At 35.7% G+C, this 23791-nt stretch overlaps 2 protein-coding genes across 5 annotated transcripts; both read right to left on the reverse strand.

Moving 5' to 3' along the window:
- Positions 1-2145: 2145 nt before the first annotated feature.
- Positions 2146-9366, reverse strand: LOC125655301 (uncharacterized). Of its 2 annotated transcripts, XM_048885547.2 has the most exons (5): positions 8851-9364; positions 6351-6543; positions 5898-6217; positions 5293-5538; positions 2146-4573 (listed from the first exon to the last, which is right to left on the reverse strand). In XM_048885547.2, exons 1-5 carry the CDS (start codon positions 9263-9265, stop codon positions 2634-2636), a joined length of 3114 nt encoding a protein of 1037 aa, XP_048741504.2. In that variant the 5' UTR covers positions 9266-9364; the 3' UTR covers positions 2146-2633. The 2 variants fall into 2 exon arrangements, with proteins under 2 accessions (XP_048741504.2, XP_048741506.1); XM_048885549.2 differs by lacking the exon at positions 2146-4573 and having other exon boundaries at positions 5396-5538; positions 5890-6217; positions 8851-9366.
- Positions 9367-15619: 6253 nt separating this feature from the next.
- On the reverse strand, positions 15620-22546 carry LOC130046462 (uncharacterized). Of its 3 annotated transcripts, none has more exons than XM_056143513.1 (5): positions 22023-22546; positions 19514-19706; positions 19060-19394; positions 18451-18693; positions 15620-18051 (listed from the first exon to the last, which is right to left on the reverse strand). In XM_056143513.1, the coding sequence occupies exons 1-5, from the start codon at positions 22435-22437 to the stop codon at positions 16118-16120; spliced, it is 3120 nt and encodes a 1039-aa protein (XP_055999488.1). In that variant the 5' UTR covers positions 22438-22546; the 3' UTR covers positions 15620-16117. The 3 variants fall into 3 exon arrangements, with proteins under 3 accessions (XP_055999488.1, XP_055999489.1, XP_055999490.1); XM_056143514.1 differs by having other exon boundaries at positions 19060-19379; positions 22023-22545; XM_056143515.1 differs by lacking the exon at positions 22023-22546 and having other exon boundaries at positions 19514-22000.
- Between the last annotated feature and the right edge of the window lie 1245 nt (positions 22547-23791).

The raw sequence follows: 23791 nt of genomic DNA on the forward strand, positions 1-23791 counted from the left end.
AATCGAGGCAAGCTACTAACAAACAAGTTGATTTAGTTTGCCAGTACAACCTATCCTTGGGTCAAATGCTGTCTGGCGTGTGTCATACAGATTGTTAGACCGTTCGTTGCACACTGACTTTGACTACAGATAACTCCGTTTACCTGATCAAAATATAGGGCTCACGGCGGTTGTGACCGGTCGACAGGCGATGCCTACTCCTCCTGCCCACCCGATCCCACCCCTGGTGCGTCCAGAGGTTCGTATTTGCCCAACTATCTATTTTGTATTGCTTCTGGGATTTGTGAAATTCATCGCTGTTCGTTATCTTCACCTTTCATAAGCAATACGAAATAGATAGTTTACATAATAAATGACTTTGAATCGGATTTTTAATTAAATTTATTTACATTAATAATTGGAAAGTGCATGTACAGCTGTAGATAGCGTTTCACAATGGTAACTATTCTAGCAAGTGTTATCCGATATTGCCAGGAAGACAAAGTATCAGGGAAGAAATGTAGCACATATATAGACTGATGCTGAGAATAATGTCTCCGAAAATGAATTTTATCAATGAGGACCTTCTAAATCAAAATGGAAAAATACACTTCATCAAAGTATACTAGCGGAAAAAAAGAAACTGTGCATTATTTAATGTGTGAAAAAATAATAAAAAATAACAATGAACAAATTTTAATTTTTGTAATACTGTTAACAAATGTATTCGTTAAAACATTTCATAATCCATTAATGTGAACGTCGAATAACGTCAATTACAAGACTGGTATTCGAACTTGAATTAACAAAGTTAATAACGCGTGTGACCACCATTTGCATTCACGCATGCTTGACAACAGCGCCTTATTGATGTCACTAAAGTGTTCAGAAATGATTGAGGGATGTTGTTCCAGATGTTGGTTAAAGCCTGGCCTAAATCAGGCGTAAACGTCGTTCCATTTCATCCCAGACGTGCTCGATCCGCGATAAATCGGGGAAACAGCAGGCCAAGGCAAGCCATCGACATTCTGTTGAACAAAAAAGTCCCTGACTACACGTGCAACATGTGTCCCTGCGTTGTTTTGCTGCAGAGTGATGTGATTTTGCTGTCTCTGTATGAAGGGTATCACATGGCGCTGAATAATTTCGTCTCAGTAGCGTACGCCGGTGAAATTTCTTCCACGTGCTGTTATTCCAACCCCCACCATAACGCTACCTCCATCGAATTGTCAACGTTGCACAACACAAGCGCCCTGGTACCACTCCCCAACGCGACGATACACTCTACAATGGCCGTGGCGGTCCAAATGAAATCTGGATTCATCAATGAATAGAACAATGGCCCAGTTCTGTATTCTGAATCGCAGATGTCGTCTGCACCACGCTAGTCTAGCGATACGATGACGTTGAAGCAGTATTGGGCGCACCGCTCGACGTCTTGGTCTGATGTTGTGCTCGCGCAGACGATTACGCACATTTCTTGGACTGATTGGTCGAAGTCCAGGAATGCTGCGAGCAGTCAAACTTGCTGTATGGAAACGATTTCTCATGTGCACAAGTCTAATGTGGTTGTCCTGTCGACGCGACGTCACACGAGGACGCCCAGAACGTGGTCGATCCCGAGTGTTACCAGATTGTTGGAAACGTCTCCATAATGACTGGATGGTGTTCCGATGAACTCCAAAGTGTCTTGCTACGATATATTGTGCCACTCCAGCTTGAAGCATCCCAACAGCACGATTACGTTGTTTTTCGCCGAGTCGTGGCATGGCAGAAGGATAATTTTTGTCAAAACTAAAGTGTTGCCTTTAACGAATAGTGTCCAAACAAATCTTTTACATTTCTTACTCCAAACAGTATTGGCCAGTAAGACTCGTGCGTACGAACACTTCAATAAACAACATGTGTTCACTAACCATGAAAAAGTCCGTGCATCTGAATCGGGTACTATCCGATATTGTTAAAAAACATCACCTTTATCGATTGTTTAGATTTTATAAATATAAACAATAAATATAGAAAAATTATACTAAATTTTATAATGCAGTTTCTTGTCCGCTAGTTTGACAACAGCGCGAAATCAGTTATCATCACCGAGTAATACAATAAATTTAGTGACAGAAATATTTGTTGATACTTGTAACTTAGAAAAACTGTAAGGCATGATCTAATAAGATACCTTTATTAGTACTGAGCATTTATGGTGCCTTTACAATACATGAATGAGCCATGAATATAATAACATGATAAGTGGTTTGTACAGTCACATATACAGTGTGATATATCTAAAAAGTTGTGTATCAATTGGCACTGGCACCCTTCTCAGATTCGTATCAGGTAATCCTTGTAAAAGTTTCATTTATGCCTCAGTCTTCGTAAATGCCTTTAATTTGATCACTTCTTTATTATATTCATAATATTTTAGTCATGTTTTGGTATTGCCAGGAACCGGATTTCTTAAGAATTAAAGCATTTCATCTGGGTAAGCCGGGTATTTTTCCCTTAGAGTTCTTGCCAGCAGCTAGCCCTTTTCCGTTATGGTTTATCATCATCTACACTGCGTAATCCCTTATTTGTGTCATCAAGGCAGTTCAAGCATTGAAACATGGTATAAATCAAGTAAGAACTTTTGTCTATTCTTTTATCTGATGAAATTATTTTGCATTCCCATATAAATAAGAGGTACACTTTGAAGCATATTTTCTACTTTTTTGCTTCTGTCCCAAGTAAGAAAACATTGAGCTCAAAATTCCCGACATTTCTGGAAATTCTTCATAAAGCTCTTCTATATCCGAAATATGTTCATTCAAAGGATAAACCATGTAATCTATACTTGATATATCATATACCTGTATGTAATATAGTTTCAGTCTGGCTTTAATGCTACGCTTTTGCGCAACGACTTCTTCTTTTAATTCTGGGTCTTCAATGTGACTAATTTCTAGAATGTCCTGACGCAGAGTATCCCGGATACATCGTATTGCAGCTGTAACCGTAAGCTCTGCAAGTATTTTATTTCGTTTATCACATTCTTTCAAACTGTGTCCATATAGAACATTTGCTATTGTTGTGAGATCTCTTGCTTTTTCTCTAGGAATTTCAATCCAGGTAAGCCGATGATCTATTTTCCAAGGTAAAAACTTCTGTAAGGAAAAATCAGTTTCTTTCCAGAACATGTCCAAAAGTTTTGTCCCAAATGCTTTGTCGTACATATTTGCAAGAATTGTACGGGAAGACTTTTGACGTAATTGTAATAATGCAGAAACGAAAAAATCTTGATAGCTAATAGATGTTTGCCTCATTTCTGTTGTTGGTGTCAAAATCCCTTGTTCAAAGATATCCTTTATCAGTTTAAAAGCAGCATCGTAGTGACCTTTTCTAGATAAAAACTTTGTTGTAGCGAGTGATAATGGGACAAAAGTGTTATTGTAAACCATATACAAGTCTCTTGCTTGAGTGAAATATGCTAGATCAGACAGGACATGTCTCACCAAATTTTCTCCGTATCCATAGCCATGTTTTTCGGCGACAAACATAGCACAAGTAGTTGGAAATAAACGAATAGACTCAATATGAACATAGATTGCGTCAATATCCATTTCTGTGAAAGTGTCGATGAGGTTGTTATCTGGGTTAAAGTAATGGGGCAAGAATCTTGCTCTTAAACAAAACAATAGTGATCCTAATGTGTAAAGGACACACCCACTGAAATTAGTTTCCCAAGCATCTATCGGCATTTCTTCACAAGAATTCAGGAAAATCGCCTTCAAATGTTTTGTTTTCAAAGGCTTGTGGAGGTGAAATAGCATGTTGTCAATCAAAACTTTGAAAACGAAAAATCCGTTTTGTTGAGATTCTGTTAGACTTGAAAACAACAAATATTCAGCCAAAGAAAAATTGAATTTCCATTCCACATCTGGTTTTGAACTCTTTGGGTGTGGTTTGGGGATTATTGTACATCCGCTAGTTATAATGGAGTCAACGAGCTTCTTAGACGGAAAGTCAAACTTTCTCGTTCTGTCACACCAACATCGAGTAAATCTAGGGAATACTGGACAGAAAAGTCCGAAGTATTCTGTGTGACATTTTATCATACCTATTTGTGAAAGTATGTCTGCAGGTATGTTTTTTGCTTTTAGATATATATTAGATTCCGACCGCAAAATATTATCATTTCTACAATTGTTCGACTGTGTCGGAGAAAGTCTTATTCTACAATATCCAGGATGTGTATCCGTACAATCCGCAAATACTGGTGCTGGGGATATATTATAATTTTTTGGCTTGAAACAAAAAGCCGTCTTATCTGGCTGCAGGACTACGATTTTCACTTTTTCCCTGTCGTCCATTGACAGCTTATGCATTTTTTGTGTATGTGTGATGTCTTGCAACACGAAAGAGTTTCCATCCGCAGCGCTTCCGATAAAATGCCAAAGGTGCTCTCCACTGCGGAAAAGACGCCCGTCACCAAAGAAATGTGGCCATGACATACAGTGAGGAATTAAATGTTTCATGATAAATGTCAGCTGATGTAAAGGAATTCCGGAAAGGTGGTCGGTATGCAAAGGATTTTCAATTAAACTTCTTTGAGAAACTGCAAAATATAAAATGGAATGGCAATTGTGATTAATCTTTAAAATATTGACAAATCAGTAATGCCTTTACAATTCTATTGATAAGGTATGAAAAAAGAAAATACAAGCACTATATTTCAAAACGTTTCTTCATTGAAAATGTTGCTTACATGTAAATATTGATTACCTTCTCTCCTGAAAATTATAATGTTAATTTCTAAATGTGAAGGCAGTCGTTTCTAAACAATTTAGATGATAAAATATTATAAATGGTATCAGTTTTTGAGAGTAAGAATGCTTCATAAAATGTTCATGGTAGTCACAAACAGTAGTAAACACTAGTGATTAGGCCGTCAGACTCTCGACCGAAAGGTCGTGGGTTCGAGTCCGCAGGGCCGACGTTGTGTTCTTGGGAAAGGCATTTACATGACTTTCCTCACTCCACCCAAGTGGAAAAGGCGTACCTGGCTATATACAGTGAAAGATATTGTTAGAATGTTAGTGCTCTAGGGCTTGTAATGGCAACTTGCACTGTATGCTTCCCAGGAGGCTGAGAAAGTTCTAGATTGATATAAGGTCTGCCGGGGTAATAATGGATTGTAAAGCGCTTTGAGCAGCATACGCTGGAAAAGGTGCTATATAAAACTAATAATTATTATTAATATGATAAGGAGGTCAATGAAAGCGTATTAGCAATTAAGACGGTCATTTATACAATCAATAATTAGGTCATATTAACCTTCTGTTTCTTCAGTAATTTGTGGGTTGAAATCCTCCGCTATGCCCTTGACCGTGAATGATTTTCCCGTCTTTCTCCCTTCTTTTCGACATGTCGTCTGTATTGCAAATTGAGCTATATCGTTCAAAGTAGCTTCAGAAATGCGTGTTCCCCGGGACATTGATAAGACTTTTTCTTCTATCAAAGTTTTTCTCATTTCTACATCCATATCTTCAGATACTGTCTGCAATCTTAAGATCAGGGCTTCTGAAAAGATATACAATAAAATAAAAAATTAAATTATGTTAATATATTGTTTTACAAAATAGATAAAGCTTTGTTGCCTCACGTGTATGTTCGAAATAGCATTAATTTTGATTAGAAAGTTAGCAGCAGTCAAAACAAACTGATAATTCTTTTAATACTTTATTTTCTTACAATAGCTACGTGTGTATGGAATAGGTGTAGATTATTAACAAGAGATCGAGTTCATTTGAAAAAGAGATTCTGATCAATGTAAGATTTCAACATGCGTTTTCAACCTTCTCTGAACGTTTTACGATAAAGGAGACGAGCAGCATTCAACCCCCATTCACCCCACCCCTATATTATCCCTACAAAATTACTGTATGGCCAGTCTTCCATCCATTGTTTTGGCCTCAGGCTCACATAGTGAAATTCTCCTAAATGTCCTAGATAAATGCGGAGTGTCTTCATGCCATCTGTGTCTAATTCAGCAGTAACTTCCGTAGTTCTGATGTCATCCAGGAAAACATTGAAAACGACGATATCTAACATTAGGACGTCAGCCAGTGCCTGGAGAATAATGTGATCGCCCCATTCTCCTGGCTTTTCCATTCTGGTAAGGTATCCCTCCAATGTTTCCCCGGATAAAAAGGACGATGCATGGACGCCATCTTTAAATGTGGTGTTACTTCTTAGATACCTATCACAAAATATTGTCATCTCTCGATATACTTGTACAACGTTATTTCATCTATGTTCATCATAAAAAATGGTTAAAAATTGACACTTTTCAAAACTGTGCTCGAGTAAAAATGCATCATTTATTATCCTACTTTATCGCCGTCTGTCGTAAACCTTTCTCAGTGTATCCACTACAACCATTGATCATCAGTTGATCCGCTACGGATCGAAACAAGCAATTTCCGTCAGCAATGACGTCTTTTACTTCAAAATTGTTATCTGCAGCAAACTTCCTTATGGATCTCCTGAAAAGGGGCAAATTTTCGTACTGTTTCACTCCCCTGCCTGCAATTACAGCATACGTATAAGATACAATGTACATGGTGTGTAAAATCAAAAGACTTACGAAGATAATGAACAATGATCAACTCCTATAAACAATACAATATAGACTGCTGGGTAAACACCGATGATAGTAATTCCAAGACTATATCAACGTCATATGTGTGAATTATACTAAACTGTACATTTAAATTTACCTCAGTATATGATTGATTGAATATTGTTTAACGTCCCTCTTGAGAATATTTCACTCATATGGAGACGTCACCATTGCCGGTGAAGGGCTGCAAAATTTAGGCCTGTGCTCGGCGCTTATGGTCTTTGAGAATGGAGGGATCTTTACCGTGCCACACCTGCTGTGACACGGGGCCTCGGCTTTTGCGGTCTCATCCGAAGGATTGCCCCATTTAGTCGCCTTTTACGACAAGCAAGGGGGTACTGAGGATCTATTCTAACCCGGATCCCCACGGGACTGCCTCAGTATATAAGCATCTTTTTAATGAATGTTTCAAGCCATTGGATATATTGATCTATGTAGACTCCTATTGGTATTGAAGGAGAGTTATAGTTTTCTACGAGGTCATTTTAAAGTCACATGACTTGGTGTATATCTATATACATGTACGTAGTAATGTAACATATTGATGATGGTACATGTATATCATATTTGAAATGATATATGCAATATCATGCAAAATTGCGTCACTTCATTATTGTTGAATTATATTTCAATTGCAAATCTCGGTGTTGCACATTATCATTAAATTAATTGAGTAGTCACTGGTATGTATTCCTCGCTGCATATTTGCACTTTCAGTACTTTGATTGTAAATTGAAAGTAAAGAAGAAATACAGCTGATTACTGTGGCATCATATAAAATTCATTTTTTTGTGAATGGTCGAGGCCCCACCGTTTTGGTAGCATATGATTTCATGTTTTATCTACCGATACATTGAAAAATTGTATAAATTGTGCATTTCGTTGTGGATTGTACTTCCACGAGTACATAAGGAAGTATGATGTATCTGGGCGAGCACATAACAGCCCTCAAGAGTATTCCTCACCAAAATAGCAATGATACTTTTTGCAATGTCAGATCACTTCCTTCCTTATTTCAATCACAAGTACCTAGCATGCAAATCCCAAAATAAAAGTGCACAATCCGACATGAGGAACTATCATGTTCTTATCTAATTTTATTTTCAGCATTTTGTTTTGCGTTATTATTTCCATGTAAATTTAACAATTTCAAAAGCTGATAAACATGGTTTCCATAAAACAGTGGATATCATGTAGGAGTTTTCCATTTTAGTCAAATATCTGATTGAAGGAACTTAAGAAAGTCACTGAATAGGAGATAATGTTCAGGCTTGTAGTAACGTTTTTCAAAGTGGTGGTGATGGTGATGGGGGTAGATAGTTTCAAGAATTGTACCATTGACAAGCAAATAATAATAAAAATAATGATAATTCTTTTTAAAGATGCATAAGGCTATGTTTTGGCCAATCTTCAAAACCCTAAATCGCGGAAGGTGGCAGACTGGGGACGGACATGATGTTTATCTTCAAATATTCCCCCGAACTTTTTAAATCGAGGGGAGGGGGTCATCTTTCACTACAAAGGTTCAATTCTTTAATTCAGTAGTACATTCTTACCATTCAGTACTACTACAAAGAAAACAATGTGTGAGTTTTTTAATTTGAACATAAAAATATCTAACTTCGCATGTAAAAATAACGAAGAAGGAACACAAGTAAGCCTACGATTCTACTTGTCTGATATCACAATTCAACTCTAAATCCACTACTTCTCCCTTTCGCCGGTCAATCATAATTATATTGCACGTACGACGTCTTTTTAAGTTTAAGTTAACTAAAATGTGTTTTGTATATCAAATCCGCTGTTCAATGTCGAGCTCACATCTTCATTCTTCGTGCATTATTGAAATTAACAATAAAATGTTGTAAACGTTAAAATTTGTACAGTAATTTGTAATTAAAAGATTTATATAGCGCCCTATCAACATTAGTTCTCAAAAGCGCTTTACAAATGTGAGAGAAAAGATAATATAGAATAGATGTGCACATACATGTGAATAAAATATCCATAGTGTCAGAATTAAAATGCATAATTATTATTATTAATATATAGCGCCTAATGAAATGATATAATTACCCTAATAACCTATAAACCAATTAAAAACCCTTAGGGATAATTAAATACATAGAAGGACAGACGTATAATAACAAACTACAGTTCAAATAGCAACTAACGGGTGGTTTTATTTAAAGAACGCTAGTACATCTTACTGTATCTGCCGTCCTTGCCTGTCTGTGTGGGGTGGTAGTGATATTCGTTGTATTCATCTGTATACCCCTCATCCCTGTGAGTTTCCCAGTACTCATCTTCACTGTCAAAGTAATCTGTCTCATCTGCATCTTCTACCGTATCATCGTCTTCTCTCTTCCGCTGCTGGTCTGACCCTAATGGACTTTCGTCTGAGTCTTTCTCAATGTCTTTCAATGTGTTTGTCACCTCCTCGTCTGTCTTTGTTTGGCATTCTGGATTGGCCGATAGTACGTCACTTCCTGTCTCTGTTAAACGATTTTCATAAACGGGGTTTGTAGTTATTTGTTCTTCATTTTCTTCGTTTCTCCAAAATCCCGTGGGCGAGTCTGTCAGTTTTTCTTTTTCAATTAGCTGTGTAACATTTACGGAAGACATGATCAATGTCGTTACGGATGAAAATTGTCCAGAAAATATAAATAAGTGAAACACATTATTACTCAGTGTTTGATCGATTTTGCGAGAATAAATTCTTCCTGTTATATATCAGCTTTTTATCGGAAAACAGGGATTGAACGACATCTCTTATTTCCTGTTGATATCACACGTAGATTTCGCGGAACCAGGGATATACATTTATATAGATATTTATAAAATGCAATATAATGTTTATAAATAACAATAACTTTGGCCACAGTATTTTAAATTTTTGGTTTACGGATTAAATAAAAAATTAGGATCGTTCAGGAGAAAAAATAAATAAATAAAAATAAAATAAACATTTTTAATATCTATTGTTGTTTTATTTTCAATTTAATAAATCATTAACATTTAATTTCGTGAGTACAAATAAACAAAACATGTATTTAAAAAAATATTAGATAAAAAATTCTTTAAAGTGACTTGTAATGAATTTTGAAAACGAAGGCAATTTCAAATTCAGTGGATAACTGTTACATGTATCTATGTTACACTTTGGTAGAACATAAGCCGAGAATGTATAAGGTCATACAGATGTATCTCTTGGATGTTGTAAACTATCCAGTATTTATATAATGTTGTTCAGTAATTTTGCTGTATATGCTCAATAAATATTTTACATTTACAAATTGTAAACATAAAGAAAAAAAAAATTAATATAAGCACTATAACAACTTTATGTTGTAATTCCATTTTTAATTTCAGAATGTTTATACCCCCATGAAATAATTTTTAACCCCATTTTTTCCCACATAGCCATGCCCATGGAATTATCTACTACCTTTTTGAAAAAAGTTTTTCTTGTTTTTAATTTTTATTTGATACTCAAATTCTTTCCATTATTACAGAAGGTATACTAAATTTACGAGAAATATGCATACCTTTCTGAGTTTTATCTGGTCAAATTTTTACAGGCGGCGTTCATTATAATATCAAAAGCATCTAACAATTTCTCAAACTGTTAGGATTTTTGACAGCAGAGATGCACGTACATGTATTCAAATACATTTATTAAGACATGTACTGCTGTGGTATAAAGTCACTGATTAGAATAATCAAACTGTGTCTCAGTAAAGGCCCTCACCACACTCAAACCGGGTCCATAGGACATTATCACTTTAACGATAGAACATCCTATCTAGTAAAGTCGTTAACAACTGTACCTTCCTGTCATCTTTAAACACCCAAATAGCACTGCATTTCGTGTTATGGTAGCAGCAAGAATACCGCCAATTGTATGAGAAATATTTATTTCTATCAATTCCTGTTTTTTTCTTTTCGTGACAAATTGCCATCTGCCATCTGTTTCGTCGACAAGAACGATGTAGGTATCGTTACTGTCATCGTGCGTGGCCATATCTGTGTACATGGTTTTTCAAAATACGGAATAAAGATATTTCGCAAAACGAATAGTGATTACCAATTACAAATCAATAGGTTTGCGTTTCACGATTTTCTGTTCATAAAATTGAAAATGCATTTTATTTTTATTTTCGGTTTGTCATTTTGAATAGAATCGGCGGAATTAAAAAAAAGTAGAAATTTCCAGTTTATTTTTTTTTCCGATTCCCCAGAAATTATGGTAGGCGGATCCGTAAACCAAGAAATAAAAAAACTGTGGCCTTACCAAGAATATTATAACATTGATTCGTCTTTCAAATTGTATGCAACCTATCCGATATATACCCTCTAAAATAATATTTTCACCAAAATCATATTATTTTTTATTTATATAATTGATTGATGTTTTCCGCCACACTCAACAATTTTTCAGTTATCTGGTGGTGCCCAGTTTTTGTTGGTGGAAGAGAGAACCCAGATGCAATGTATCTGGGAAGAGACCACCGACCAAACTGGGAAACTTTCTCACTTATTGGCGCTAGCGGGATTCAAACCAGGCCGTGTGAATTTGAGCGTGATGCTCTAATCACTCGGACACGGAGGCCCTTTTTTTTGGTTTAAACTGTAGCAACTTTTGTACAAATACGAGGTGTGTTCCTACAAATCATAGTCAAAATGGGATCTGCACAAGAACTTGATAGTGTAATTACATGCATTCAAAACCTCAAAGAAGCTTGTAAAACTTATACGGTACCAATTTTGATGCACCAGATGCGCATTTCGACAAATGATGTCTCTTCAGTGATGCTCAACCATATGGACATAACTTTTTAGGATAATTTTTGTTGGATGTCAAACATCATTCAGTCATTTTTGAATCGGTGTGTAACATATGAAGTGTAAAAACGGTAGGTGGGATCACCGAACAGCCATGACATAGTTTAACAATGAAAAAGTCAAGATAACGAAGTGAGTAAGCATCCCCTGTCGACCAGTCACACCCGCCGTGAGCCCGATATTGATTAGGTAAACGGAGAAATCCGTAGTGAAAATCGGTGAGTAAAGAACGACCTAATAATTGTTATGATCGTTATAACGACCATAGAATTTGCGAAATGCCTACTTTAAACGTGATTGTTGAAACCCTCATAACAATTTAAAGAAGGACACATTGTCTACTCAGGTTAAAGACGTGGGATCTCTCTCTCAGCGGTAGCTTGGTCGTAGAGCGTTCGCTTCGTAACTGGGAGGTCGTGAGTTCGAGACCTGCTTGTGCTATGTCAAACCTAAGACGTTAAAATAAGTTTGGAAGTGAGAATAACGGGTCTTTCTGATTGGAATTTAAAAACGAAGGTCCCATTTAGCGACAGACTTTGGCACGTTACAGAACCCTCACTGCTACGGCCCTGAGCGTTAAGCATAGGTCTATATTTGCCGTACTTCACTTACAGCTGGTGACATCTCAATATTAGTGAAAAATGCTCGACAGGACGTAAAAACAACCAGTCTTTATGGTCTCACTAAGTATCACACACACACAAACATCCTGTGGAAGTTTTTAAAATATGTGTCAGATATAACTTCCTCAACCGTCACGAGTTTAACAATTTTGGCATATCTTAAGCTAATCTCAATGAAGCAGATTTGAAATATATATAACATTTTCTCTATAACCTACTGAACCCACCCTTGGGTTAGAAACCCTAACTGAGGGGCCACACGGGTTTTATAATTTCATCTCGTTAGTGTTCTCCATCAGTATAATACATACATATGTTACATACTTTGCGACATAGACCATGTTCTCCATATGACGCACGTGTACTTGTATTTATACCTATTATATAGGCTGGACAACCCAAGTCATGGATTTCAAGCTATTGATAGAGGTAGTAACACTTTCGTCGATTCATTTACATGGCATTATTATCAAGCAAAGAGAAGACTTGTACAAAAACAGCTCGTTGTAAAATTGTATCAACTGTGTCATATCTGCATAAAAATATGCGACATATTTCATATTGACTAAATACAAAACATGTCGGGAAGATATTTCTTTTTAATGGTACAATTCCACTTTTATCACTCAAATGCTATGTGGCATGTTTCATATCGACTGTTGGACCGTTCTTGGCACTGATTTTGACTACGGATTACTCCAATTACCTGATCAAGATGTTCATGTAGGGCTCACGGCGGGTGTGCCTCGTCGAGAGGGGATGTTTACTTCCTATGCAACTGATCCGACCTCTGGTGTGTCCAGGACTCCGTGTTTGCCCAATTTTTTATTTTGTATTTCTTGTAGGAGTTATCAGATTGATTGCTGTTAGTTACCTTCTATTTTTTTTTTTTCAAACACATTCTTTCAAAAGGATGACAAAACTTCTGCCAAAAAAATATTAATACAATCACATAAATTGAAAGTATCAATGAGCTCTCCTCTATGTTTCCGGGTAACATCGTCGGTTGTCTTGGTGTAGATCGCACCCACTTCATATTTCAATAGAGAGTTCATGATTGAAAAAAAAGTCCATCCATAAAAACAGAAATTGACAAAATAACTTTCAAAAAATAATTTATCAGGATAGACGCATTACAAAATTCTTGAAAAGAAGATTTTTAAAGATTTTTCCTATATATTTGTATGTAAAAATTTTGATCCCCCCTGTGCCCCACCCTACCCCCAGGGGCCATGATTTGAACAAACTGGAATCTGCACTATGTCAGAAAGCTGTCATGTAAATATCAGCTTTTCTGGCTCAGTGGTTCTTGAGAAGAAGATTTTAAAAGATTTTTCCTATATATTTGTATGTAAAAATTTAATCCCCTATTGTTGCCCCATCCTATCACAGGGGGCCATCATATTAACACACTTAACTTTGCTCTATGTTAGGAAGCTTTTCATGTAAATCTCAGCTTTTCTGACTGAGTGGTTCTTGAGAAGAAGATTTTTAAAGATTTTTCCTATATATTCTTATGTAAAACTTCGAACCCCAATTGTGGCCCCATCCTATCCCCGGGGCCATCATTTTAACAAACTTGAATTTGCACTATATCAGGAAGCTTTCATGTAAATATCAGCTTTTTTGGCTCAGTGGTTTTTGAGAAGAAGATTTTTAAAGAATGTCCCTATATATTTGTATGTAAAACTTTGATCCCCTATTGTCGCCCCATCCGACCCCCGGGGGCCAATATTTTAACAATTTAGAATCTGCATTATGTCAGAAAGCTTTCATGTAAATATCAGCTTTTCTCGCTTAGTGGTCCTTGAAAAGAAGATTTTTAAAACATTTTCCCTATATATTTATATGTAAAACTTTGATCCCCTATTGTGGCCCCATCCGACCCCCGTAGACCATAATGTTAACAAATCTGAATCTGCACTATATTAAAAAGCTTTCATATAAATATCAGCTTTTCTGGCTCAGTGGTTCTTGAGAAGAAGATTTTTAAAGATTTTTCCAATATATTTGTATGTAAAACTTTTTTATCAGACAGACCCCCGTAAAATCTACCTACATACTTTTTTATTTGTAATTGTTTTGGATCAGCTCTTTGGATGAACAAGGCATGTCCTAATTCGCTTCACTTTTAACATTGATTGGCAAGCCTAAAGACCAAAAAAACATGTAGTCATGTAGCCTTCAGCTCCACATATTCTAAACTTGTAGTCAGTTCAATAGAGCCAGTTGTTGACTATTGTTGTAAAAATGGTTGGGAAACGGGTTGAGAATATTGAAGAAATTAGAGCTTACATAAAAATTCACACAAAACTTGGTCATTCGGTAATGCAGATTTTTACTGAATTGGGGGAAGTTTATGGGTCTGATAAGGTATCTTATGAGACTGTTCGTAGGTGAAAAAAATTCTGACTGGTACAGAGTCTGCCAAAGATGCAGCAAAATCTGGCCAACCTGTGATTGTAACAGGCAAGGCAAATGTCTCAAAAGTCAGGGAAATAATTGAAAGTGGTGGCAGATACAGGATTAGTGATATTGCTTAAGCTGTTCGCATATAGCTATCTCGGGTGCATTTCATTTTGAAGCATATTTTGAAAGTACGAAAGATTTTTTGCAGATGGATACCGCATATATTGACAGATGACTAAAAACGGGCATGAGTACAAACCGCTAAGCAATTGCTCAAAATGTTTCCCAAATTCAATCAAAGACAATTTGTAAACATTACTATTGGGGACGAATCATTGGTTCACTATTTCGAACCAGTAAGAAAAATTGGAAACAAAATATGGCTAACTAAACACGGTAGAAGGCCTGTAGTTGCTAAAAGAACCATAAACAGAAAGAAGATTCTTTATTGCATATTCTTCTCATGTGATACGTGCCGTAGAAATTCCGGTGCAGAGGGGCAAACGTGTTACAGGTCGGTATTACCGAGATGTTATACTAAAAAAGCTATAAAAAAAAAACATTATCATAAACGACGTCCTGTGTCAAGATTTAGGCATTTTCGTCTACTTCATGATAATGCTCCACCACATCTGAGATTGTGAAGCAATTTTTGAAGTCGGAGGTTACCGTCTTGCTACATCCACCATACTCTCCAGATCTAGCCCCATGCAACTTTTTACTTTTCCCAAAACTTAAAAAGTTCTTATCTGGTCGTTGTTACAAGTCCCGACAAGCCCTTGGCTCAGCCATCAGTCAGTGCCACAGAGGTCTACATAAATCAGCGTATCGTGACGCATTTCAGAAATAGATTCAGAGATTTAAATTATGTATTTCAAACCGCAGATAATACGTTGAAGGGATGTAATGTTCATTTCTCTATTAGAGTCGACTGCTTTTGACATATCGTACAATAAACATTACATATCGAACAGCCCTCCTATACTCTATGGTAGAGTTTTATGATGAATGCAAGATAATATCTAATATTATCACGATCTCGTTCCCCTACTACAGGTATATATCGGTTGATACTTGTAACTTAGATAAACTGTAAGGCATATTGTATAAAGATACTTTTATTAGCACTGAGCATTACATTACATTACTGCCTTTACAATACATGAATGAGCCATGAATATAATAACATGATAAGTGGTCTGTACAGTCACATATACAGTGTGATATATCTAAAAAGTTGTGTATCAATTGGCACTGGAACCCTTCTCAGATTCGTATCAGTTAATCCTTGTGAAAGTTTTTTTTATGCCTCAGTCTTCGTAAATGCCTTCATTTTGATCACGTCGTTATTATATTCATAATACTTTATGTTTTGGTATTGCCAGGAACCGAATTTATTGAGAATTAAAGCCTTTCGTCTGGGTAGTAGCCGGGTATTTTTCCCCTTAGAGTTCTTGCCAGCAGTTAGCCTTTTTCCGTTATGGTCTGTCATCATCTACACGGCATAATTCCCTTTTTGTATCACCAAGGCAGTTAAAACATTGAAACATGGTATAAATCAAGTAAGAACTTTTGTGTATTCTTTGATCTGATAAAAGTATTAAAACTTCCCATAAAGATACGAGGTGCACTTTGAAGCATATATTCTACTTTTTTGCTTCTGTCCCAAGTATGTGAACATTGCACTTAAAGTTCCCGACATTTCTGGAAATTCTTCATAAAGCTCTTCTATGTCCGATATATGATCACTCAAAGGATAAACTACGAAATCTATTTTTGATATATCAAATACAAGTGTGTAATATGGTTTCAGTCTGGCTTTAAGGCTACGTTTTTGTGCAACAACTTCCTCTTTTAATTCCGGGTCTTCAATGTGACTGATGTCAATAGAATCTTTACGCAGAGTTTCCCGAATACATCGTATTGCGGCAGTAACTGTAAGCTCTGCTAGTATTTTATTTCCTTTATTATACTCTTTCAGACTGTGTTCATATAGAACATTTGCAATTGTTGTGAGATCTGTTACCTTTTCGCTAGGAATTTCAATCCAGGTAAGTTGATGGTCTATTTTCCAAGGTAGAAAGTTTTGTAACGAAAAATCAGTTTCTTTGCAGAACATGTTCAAAGGTTCTGTTCCAAATGTTTTCTCGTACATGTTTGCAAGAATTGTGCGGGAAGATTTTTGACGCAATTTTAATAATGCACAAACGAAAAACTCTTGGTAGCTAATTGATGTTTGCCTCATTTCTGTCTGTGGTGTCAAAATCCCTTGCTCAAAGATATCCTTTATCAGTTTAAAAGCAGCATCGTAGTGACCTTTTCTAGATAAAAACTTTGTTGTAGCAAGTGATAATGGGACAAAAGTGTTATTGTAAACCATATACAAGTCTCTTGCTTGAGTGAAATATGCTAGATCAGACAGGACATGTCTCACCAAATTTTCTCCGTATCCATAGCCATGTTTTTCGGCGACAAACATAGCACAAGTAGTTGGAAATAAACGAATAGACTCAATATGAACATAGATTGCGTCAATATCCTTTTCTGTGAAAGTGTCGATGAGGTTGTTATCTGGATTAAAGTAATGAGGCAAGAATCTTGCCCTTAAACAAAACAATAGTGATCCTAATGTGTAAAGGACACACCCACTGAAATTAGTTTCCCAAGCATCCATCGGCATTTCTTCACAAGAATTCAGGAAAATTGCCTTCAAATGTTTTGTCTTCAAAGGCTTGTGGAGGTGAAATAGCATGTTGTCAATCAAAACTTTGAAAACGAAAAATCCGTTTTGTTGAGATTCTGTTAGACTTGAAAACAACAAACATTCAGCCAAAGAAAAATTGAATTTCCATTCCACATCTGGTTTTGAACTCTTTGGGTGTGGTTTGGGGATTATTGTACATCCGCTAGTTATAATGGAGTCAACGAGCTTCTTAGACGGAAAGTCAAACTTTCTCGTTCTGTCACACCAACATCGAGTAAATCTAGGGAATACTGGACAGAAAAGTCCGAAGTATTCTGTGTGACATTTTGTCATACCTATTTGTGAAAGTATGTCTGCAGGTATGTTTTTTGCTTTTAGATAAATATTAGATTCCGACCGCAAAATATTATCGTTTCTACAATTGTTCGACTGTGTCGGAGAAAGTCTTATTCTACAATATCCAGGATGTGTATCCGTAGAATCCGCAAATACTGGTGTAGGGAATAGGCTATCATTTTTTGGCTTGAAACAAAAAGCCGTCTTATCTGCCTGCAGGACTACAATTTTCCGTTTTTTCCTGTCTAATAACAGCCTATGTATTTTTTGTGTATGTGTGATGTCCTGCAACATGAAAGAGTTTCCATCCGCAGCGCTTCCGATATAATGGTAAAGGTGCTCTCCACTGCGGAAAAGACGCCCGTCACCAAAGAAATGTGACCATGACATACAGTGAGGTATTAAATGTTTTATGATAAATGTCAGATGATGTAAAGGAATTCCGGAAAGGTGGTCGGTATGAAAAGGATTTTCAATTAAACTTCTTTGAGAAACTGCAAAATATAAAATGGAATGGCAATTGTGATTAATCTTTAAAGTATTGATAAATCAGCAATGTCTTTACAATGCTATTGATAAGGTATGAAAAAAGAAAATACAAGCACTATATTTCAAAACGTTTCTTCATTGAAAATGTTGATTACATGTAAATATTGATTACCTTCTCTCCTGAAAATTATAATGTTAATTTCTAAATGTGAAGGCAGTCGTTTCTAAACAATTTAGATGATAACATATTATAAATGGTATCATTTTTTGAGAGTAACAATGCTTCATAAAATGTTCACGGTAGTCACAAACAGTAGTAATAATTAATATGATAATGAGGTCAATGATTGCATACTAGCAATTAAAACTGTCACTTATACAAATCATAATTAGGTCATATTAACCTTCTGTTTCTTCAGTAATTTGTGGGTTGAAATCCACCGCAATATCCTTGACCGTGAATGATTTTCCCGTCTTTCTCCCCTCTTTTCGACATGTCTGTATTGCAAATTGAGCTATATCGTTCAAAGTAGCGTCAGAAATGCGTGTTCTCCGGGACATTGATAAGACCTTTTCTTCTATCAAAGTTTTTCTCATTTCTACGTCCATATCTTCTGATACTGTCTGCAATCTTAAGATCAGGGCTTCTGAAAAGATATATAATAAAATGAAAAATGAAATTATGTTAATATATTGTTTTGGAAAATAGATAAAGCTTTGTTGCCTCACGTGTATGTTCGAAATAGCCTTAAATATGATTAGAAAGTTAGCAGCCGTCGAAACATACTGATAATTCTTTTAATACTTTATTTTCTTACAATAGCTACAAGTACAGTGTATATGGAATAAGTGTAAATTATTAACAAGAGATTGATTTCATTTGAAAAAGAGATTTTGATCAATGTAAGCTTTCAACATGCGTTTCCAACCTTCTCTGATCGTTTTGCCAAAAAGGAGACGAGCAGCATTCATTCCCCATTCACCCCACCCCTATATTATCCCTACATAATTACTATATGGCCAGTCTTCCATCCATTGTTTTGGCCTCAGGCTCACATAGTGAAATTCTCCTAAATGTCCTAGGTAAATGCGGAGTGTCTTCATGTCATCTGTGTCTAATTCAGCATTAACTTCCGTAGTTCTGATGTCATCCAGGAAAACATTGAAAACGACGATATCTAACATTAGGACGTCAGCCAGTGCCTGGAGAATAATGTGATCGCCCCATTCTCCTGGCTTTTCCATTCTGGTAAGGTATCCTTCCAATGTTTCCTCGGATAAAAAGGACGATGCATGGACGCCATCTTTAAATGTGGGATTACTTCTTAGATACCTATCACAAAATATTCTAATCTCTCGATATACTTGTGCAACGTTATTTCATCTATGTTCATCATAAAAAAATGGTTGAAAATTGACACTTTACATAACTGTGCTCAAGTAAAAATGCATCATTTATCATCCTACTTTATCGCCGTCTGTCGTAAACCTTTCTCAGTGTATCCACTACAACCATTGATCATCAGTTGATCCGCTACGGATCGAAACAAGCAATTTCCGTCGGCAATGACGTCTTTTACTTCAAAATTGTTATCTGCAGCAAACTTCCTTATGGATCTCCTGAAAAGGGGCAAATTTTCGTACTGTTTCACTCCCCTGCCTGCAATTACAGCATACGTATAAGATACAATGTATATGGTGTGTAAAATCAAAAGACTAACGAAGATAATGAACAATGATCAACTCCTATAAACAATACAATATAGACTGCTGGGTAAACACCGATGATAGTAATTCCAAGACTATATCAACGTCATATGTGTGAATTATACTAAACTGTACATTTAGATTTACCTCAGTATATGATTGATTGAATATTGTTTAACGTCCCTCTTGAGAATATTTCACTGATATGGAGACGTCACCATTGCCGGTGAAGGGCTGCAAAATTTAGGCCTGTGCTCGGCGCTTATGGTCTTTGAGCATGGAGGGATCTTTATCGTGCCACACCTGCTGTGACACGGGGCCTCGGCTTTTGCGGTCTCATCCGAAGGATTGCCCCATTTAATCGCCTTTTACGACAAGCAAGGGGGTACTGAGGATTTATTCTAACCCGAATCCCCACGGGACTGCCTCAGTATATAAGCATCTTTTAAATGAATGTTTCAAGCCATTGGATATATTGATCTATGTAGACTCCTATTGGTATTGAAGGAGAGTTATAGTTTTCTACGAGGTCATTTTAAAGTCACATGACTTGGTGTATATCTATATACATGTACGTAGTAATGTAACATATTGATGATGGTACATGTATATCATATTTGAAATGATGTATGCAATATCATGCAAAATTGCGTCACTTCATTATTGTTGAATTATATTTCAATTGCAAATCTCGGTGTTGCACATTATTATTAAATTAATTGAGTAGTCACTGGTATGTATTCGTCGCTGCATTTTTGCACTTTCAGTACTTTGATTGTAAATTGAAAGTAAAGAAGAGATACAGCTGATTACTATGGCATCATATAAAATTCATTTTTTGTGAATTGTCGAGGCCCCATCGTTTTGGTAAGATATGATTTCATGTTTTATCTACCGATACAATGAAAGATTGTATAAATTGTGCATTTCGTTCTGGATTGTACTTCCACGAGTACATAAGGAAGTATGATGTATCTGGGCGAGCACATAACAGCCCTCCAGAGTGTTCCTCACCAAAATAGCAATGATACTTTTCGCAATGTCAGATCACTTCCTTCCTTATTTCAATCACAAGTACCTAGCATGCAAATCCCAAAATAAAAGTGCACAATCCGACATGAGGAACTATCATGTTCTTATCTAATTTTATTTTCAGCATTTTGTTTTGCGTTATTATTTCCATGTAAATTTAACAATTTCAAAAGCTGATAAACATGGTTTCCATAAAACAGTGGACATCATGTAAAAGTTTTCCATTTTAGTCAAATATCTGATTGAAGGAACTTAAGAAATTCACTGGATAGAAGATAATGTTCAGGCTTGTAGTAACGTTTTTCAAAGTGGTGGTGATGGTGATGGGGGTAGATAGTTTCAAGAATTGTACCATTGACAAGCAAATAACGATAAAAATAATGATAATTCTTTTTAAAGATGCATAAGGCTATGTTTTGGCCAATCTTCAAAACCCTAAATCGCGGAAGGTGGCAGACTGGGGACGGACATGATGTTTATCTTCAAATATTCCCCCGAACTTTTTAAATCGAGGGGAGGGGGTCATCTTTCACTACAAAGGTTCAATTCTTTAATTCAGCCGTACATTCTTACCATTCAGTACTACTACAAAGAAAACAATGTGTGGGTTTCTTAATTTGAACATAAAAATATCTAACTTCGCATGTAAAAATAACGAAGAAGGAACACACGTGATCCGTAGTAAGCCTACGATTCTACTTGTCTGATATCACAATTCAACTCTAAATCCACTACTTCTCCCTTTCGCCGGTCAATCATAATTATATTGCACGTACGACGTCTTTTTAAGTTTAAGTTTACTAAAATGTGTTTTGTATATCAAATCCGCTGTTCAATGTCGAGCTCACATCTTCATTCTTCGTGCATTATTGAAATTAACAATAAAATGTTGTAAACGTTAAAATTTGTACAGTAATTTGTAATTAAAAGATTTATATAGCGCCCTATCAACATTAGTTCTCAAAAGCGCTTTACAAATGTGAAAGAAAAGATAATATAAAATAGATGTGCACATACATGTGAATAAAATATTCATAGTGTCAGAATTAAAATGCATAATTATTATTATTAATATATAGCGCCTAATGAAATGATATAATTACCCTAATAACCTATAAACCAATTAAAAACCCTTAGGAATAATTAAATACATAGAAGGACAGACGTATAATAACAAACTACAGTTCAAATAGCAACTAATGGGTGGTTTTATTTAAAGAACGCTAGTACAGCTTACTGTATCTGCCGTCCTTGCCTGTGTGTGTGGGGTGGTAGTGATATTCGCTGTATTCATCTGCATACCCCTCATCCCTGTGAGTTTCCCAGTACTCATCTTCACTGTCAAAGTAATCTGTCTCATCTGCATCTTCTACCGTATCATCGTCTTCTCTCTTCCGCTGCTGGTCTGACCCTAATGGACTTTCGTCTGAGTCTTTCTCAATGTCTTTCAATGTGTTTGTCACCTCTTCGTCTGTTTTTGTTTGGCATTCTGGATTGGCCGATAGTACGTCACTTCCTGTCTCTGTTAAACAATTTTCATAAACGGGGTTTGTAGTTATTTGTTCTTCATTTTCTTCGTTTCTCCAAAATCCTGTGGGCGAGTCTGTCAGTTTTTCTTTTTCAATTAGCTGTGTAACATTCACGGAAGACATGATCAATGCCGTTACGGATGAAAATTGTCCAGAAAATATAAATAAGTGAAACACATTATTACTCAGTGTTTGATCGATTTTGCGAGAATAAATTCTTCTTGTTATAGATCAGCTTTTTATCGGAAAACAGGGATTGAACGACATCTCTTATTTCCTGTTGATACCACACGTAGATTTCGCGGAACCAGGGATATATATTTATATAGATATTGATAAAATGCAAAATAATGTTTATAAATAACAATAACTTTGGCCACAGTATTTTAAATTTTTGGTTTACGGATTAAATAAAAAATTAGGATCGTTCAGGAGAAAAAATAAATAAATAAAAATAAAATAAACATTTTTAATATCTATTGTTGTTTTATTTTCAATTTAATAAATCATTAACATTTAATTTCGTGAGTACAAATAAACAAAACATGTATTTAAAAAAATATTAGATAAAAAATTCTTTAAAGTGACTTGTAATGAATTTTGAAAACGAAGGCAATTTCAAATTCAGTGGATAACTGTTACATGTATCTATGTTACACTTTGGTAGAACATAAGCCGAGAATGTATAAGGTCATACAGATGTATCTCTTGGATGTTGTAAACTATCCATTATTTATATAATGTTGTTCAGTAATTTTGCTGTATATGCTCAATAAATATTTTACATTTACAAATTGTAAACATAAAGAAAAAAAAATTAATATAAGCACTATAACAACTTTATGTTGTAATTCCATTTTTTAATTTCAGAATGTTTATACCCCCATGAAATAATTTTTAACCCCATTTTTTCCCACATAGCCATGCCCATGGAATTATCTACTACCTTTTTGAAAAAAGTTTTTCTTGTTTTTAATTTTTATTTGATACTCAAATTCTTTCCACCATTACAGAAGGTATACTAAATTTACGAGAAATATGCATACCTTTCTGAGTTTTATCTGGTCAAATTTTTACAGGCGGCGTTCATTATAATATCAAAAGCATCTAACAATTTCTCAAACTGTTGGGATTTTTGACAGCAGAGATGCACGTACATGTATTCAAATACATTTATTAAGACATGTACTGCTGTGGTATAAAGTCACTAATTAGAATAATCAAACTGTGTCTCAGTAAAGGCCCTCACCACACTCAAACCGGGTCCGTAGGACATTATCACTTTAACGATAGAACATCCTATCTAGTAAAGTCGTTAACAACTGTACCTTCCTGTCATCTTTAAACACCCAAATAGCACTGCATTTCGTGTTATGGTAGCAGCAAGAATACCGCCATTTGTATGAGAAATATTTATTTCTATCAATTCCTGTTTTTTTCTTTTCGTGACAAATTGCCATCTGCCATCTGTTTCGTC

This window comes from Ostrea edulis, chromosome 7, assembly GCF_947568905.1.
Source record: "Ostrea edulis chromosome 7, xbOstEdul1.1, whole genome shotgun sequence".
Lineage (NCBI taxonomy): Eukaryota > Metazoa > Mollusca > Bivalvia > Ostreida > Ostreidae > Ostrea > Ostrea edulis.

What these genes read in the sequence shown, in the direction of transcription:
- LOC125655301 (XM_048885547.2), bottom strand. Translation starts at nt 9,265, where the DNA reads ATGTCTTCCGTAAATGTTACACAGCTAATTGAAAAAGAAAAACTGACA. An exon ending in AGGCAAGGACGGCAGATACA is followed by an intron (nt 6,544 to 8,850) that starts GTAAGATGTACT and finishes CTGTAATTGCAG; the next exon opens with GCAGGGGAGTGAAACAGTAC. An exon ending in GATGGAAGACTGGCCATACA is followed by an intron (nt 5,539 to 5,897) that starts GTAATTTTGTAG and finishes ATATCTTTTCAG; the next exon opens with AAGCCCTGATCTTAAGATTG.
- LOC130046462 (XM_056143513.1), bottom strand. Translation starts at nt 22,437, where the DNA reads ATGTCTTCCGTGAATGTTACACAGCTAATTGAAAAAGAAAAACTGACA. An exon ending in AGGCAAGGACGGCAGATACA is followed by an intron (nt 19,707 to 22,022) that starts GTAAGCTGTACT and finishes CTGTAATTGCAG; the next exon opens with GCAGGGGAGTGAAACAGTAC. An exon ending in AATTACTGAAGAAACAGAAG is followed by an intron (nt 18,052 to 18,450) that starts GTTAATATGACC and finishes TATATTTTGCAG; the next exon opens with TTTCTCAAAGAAGTTTAATT.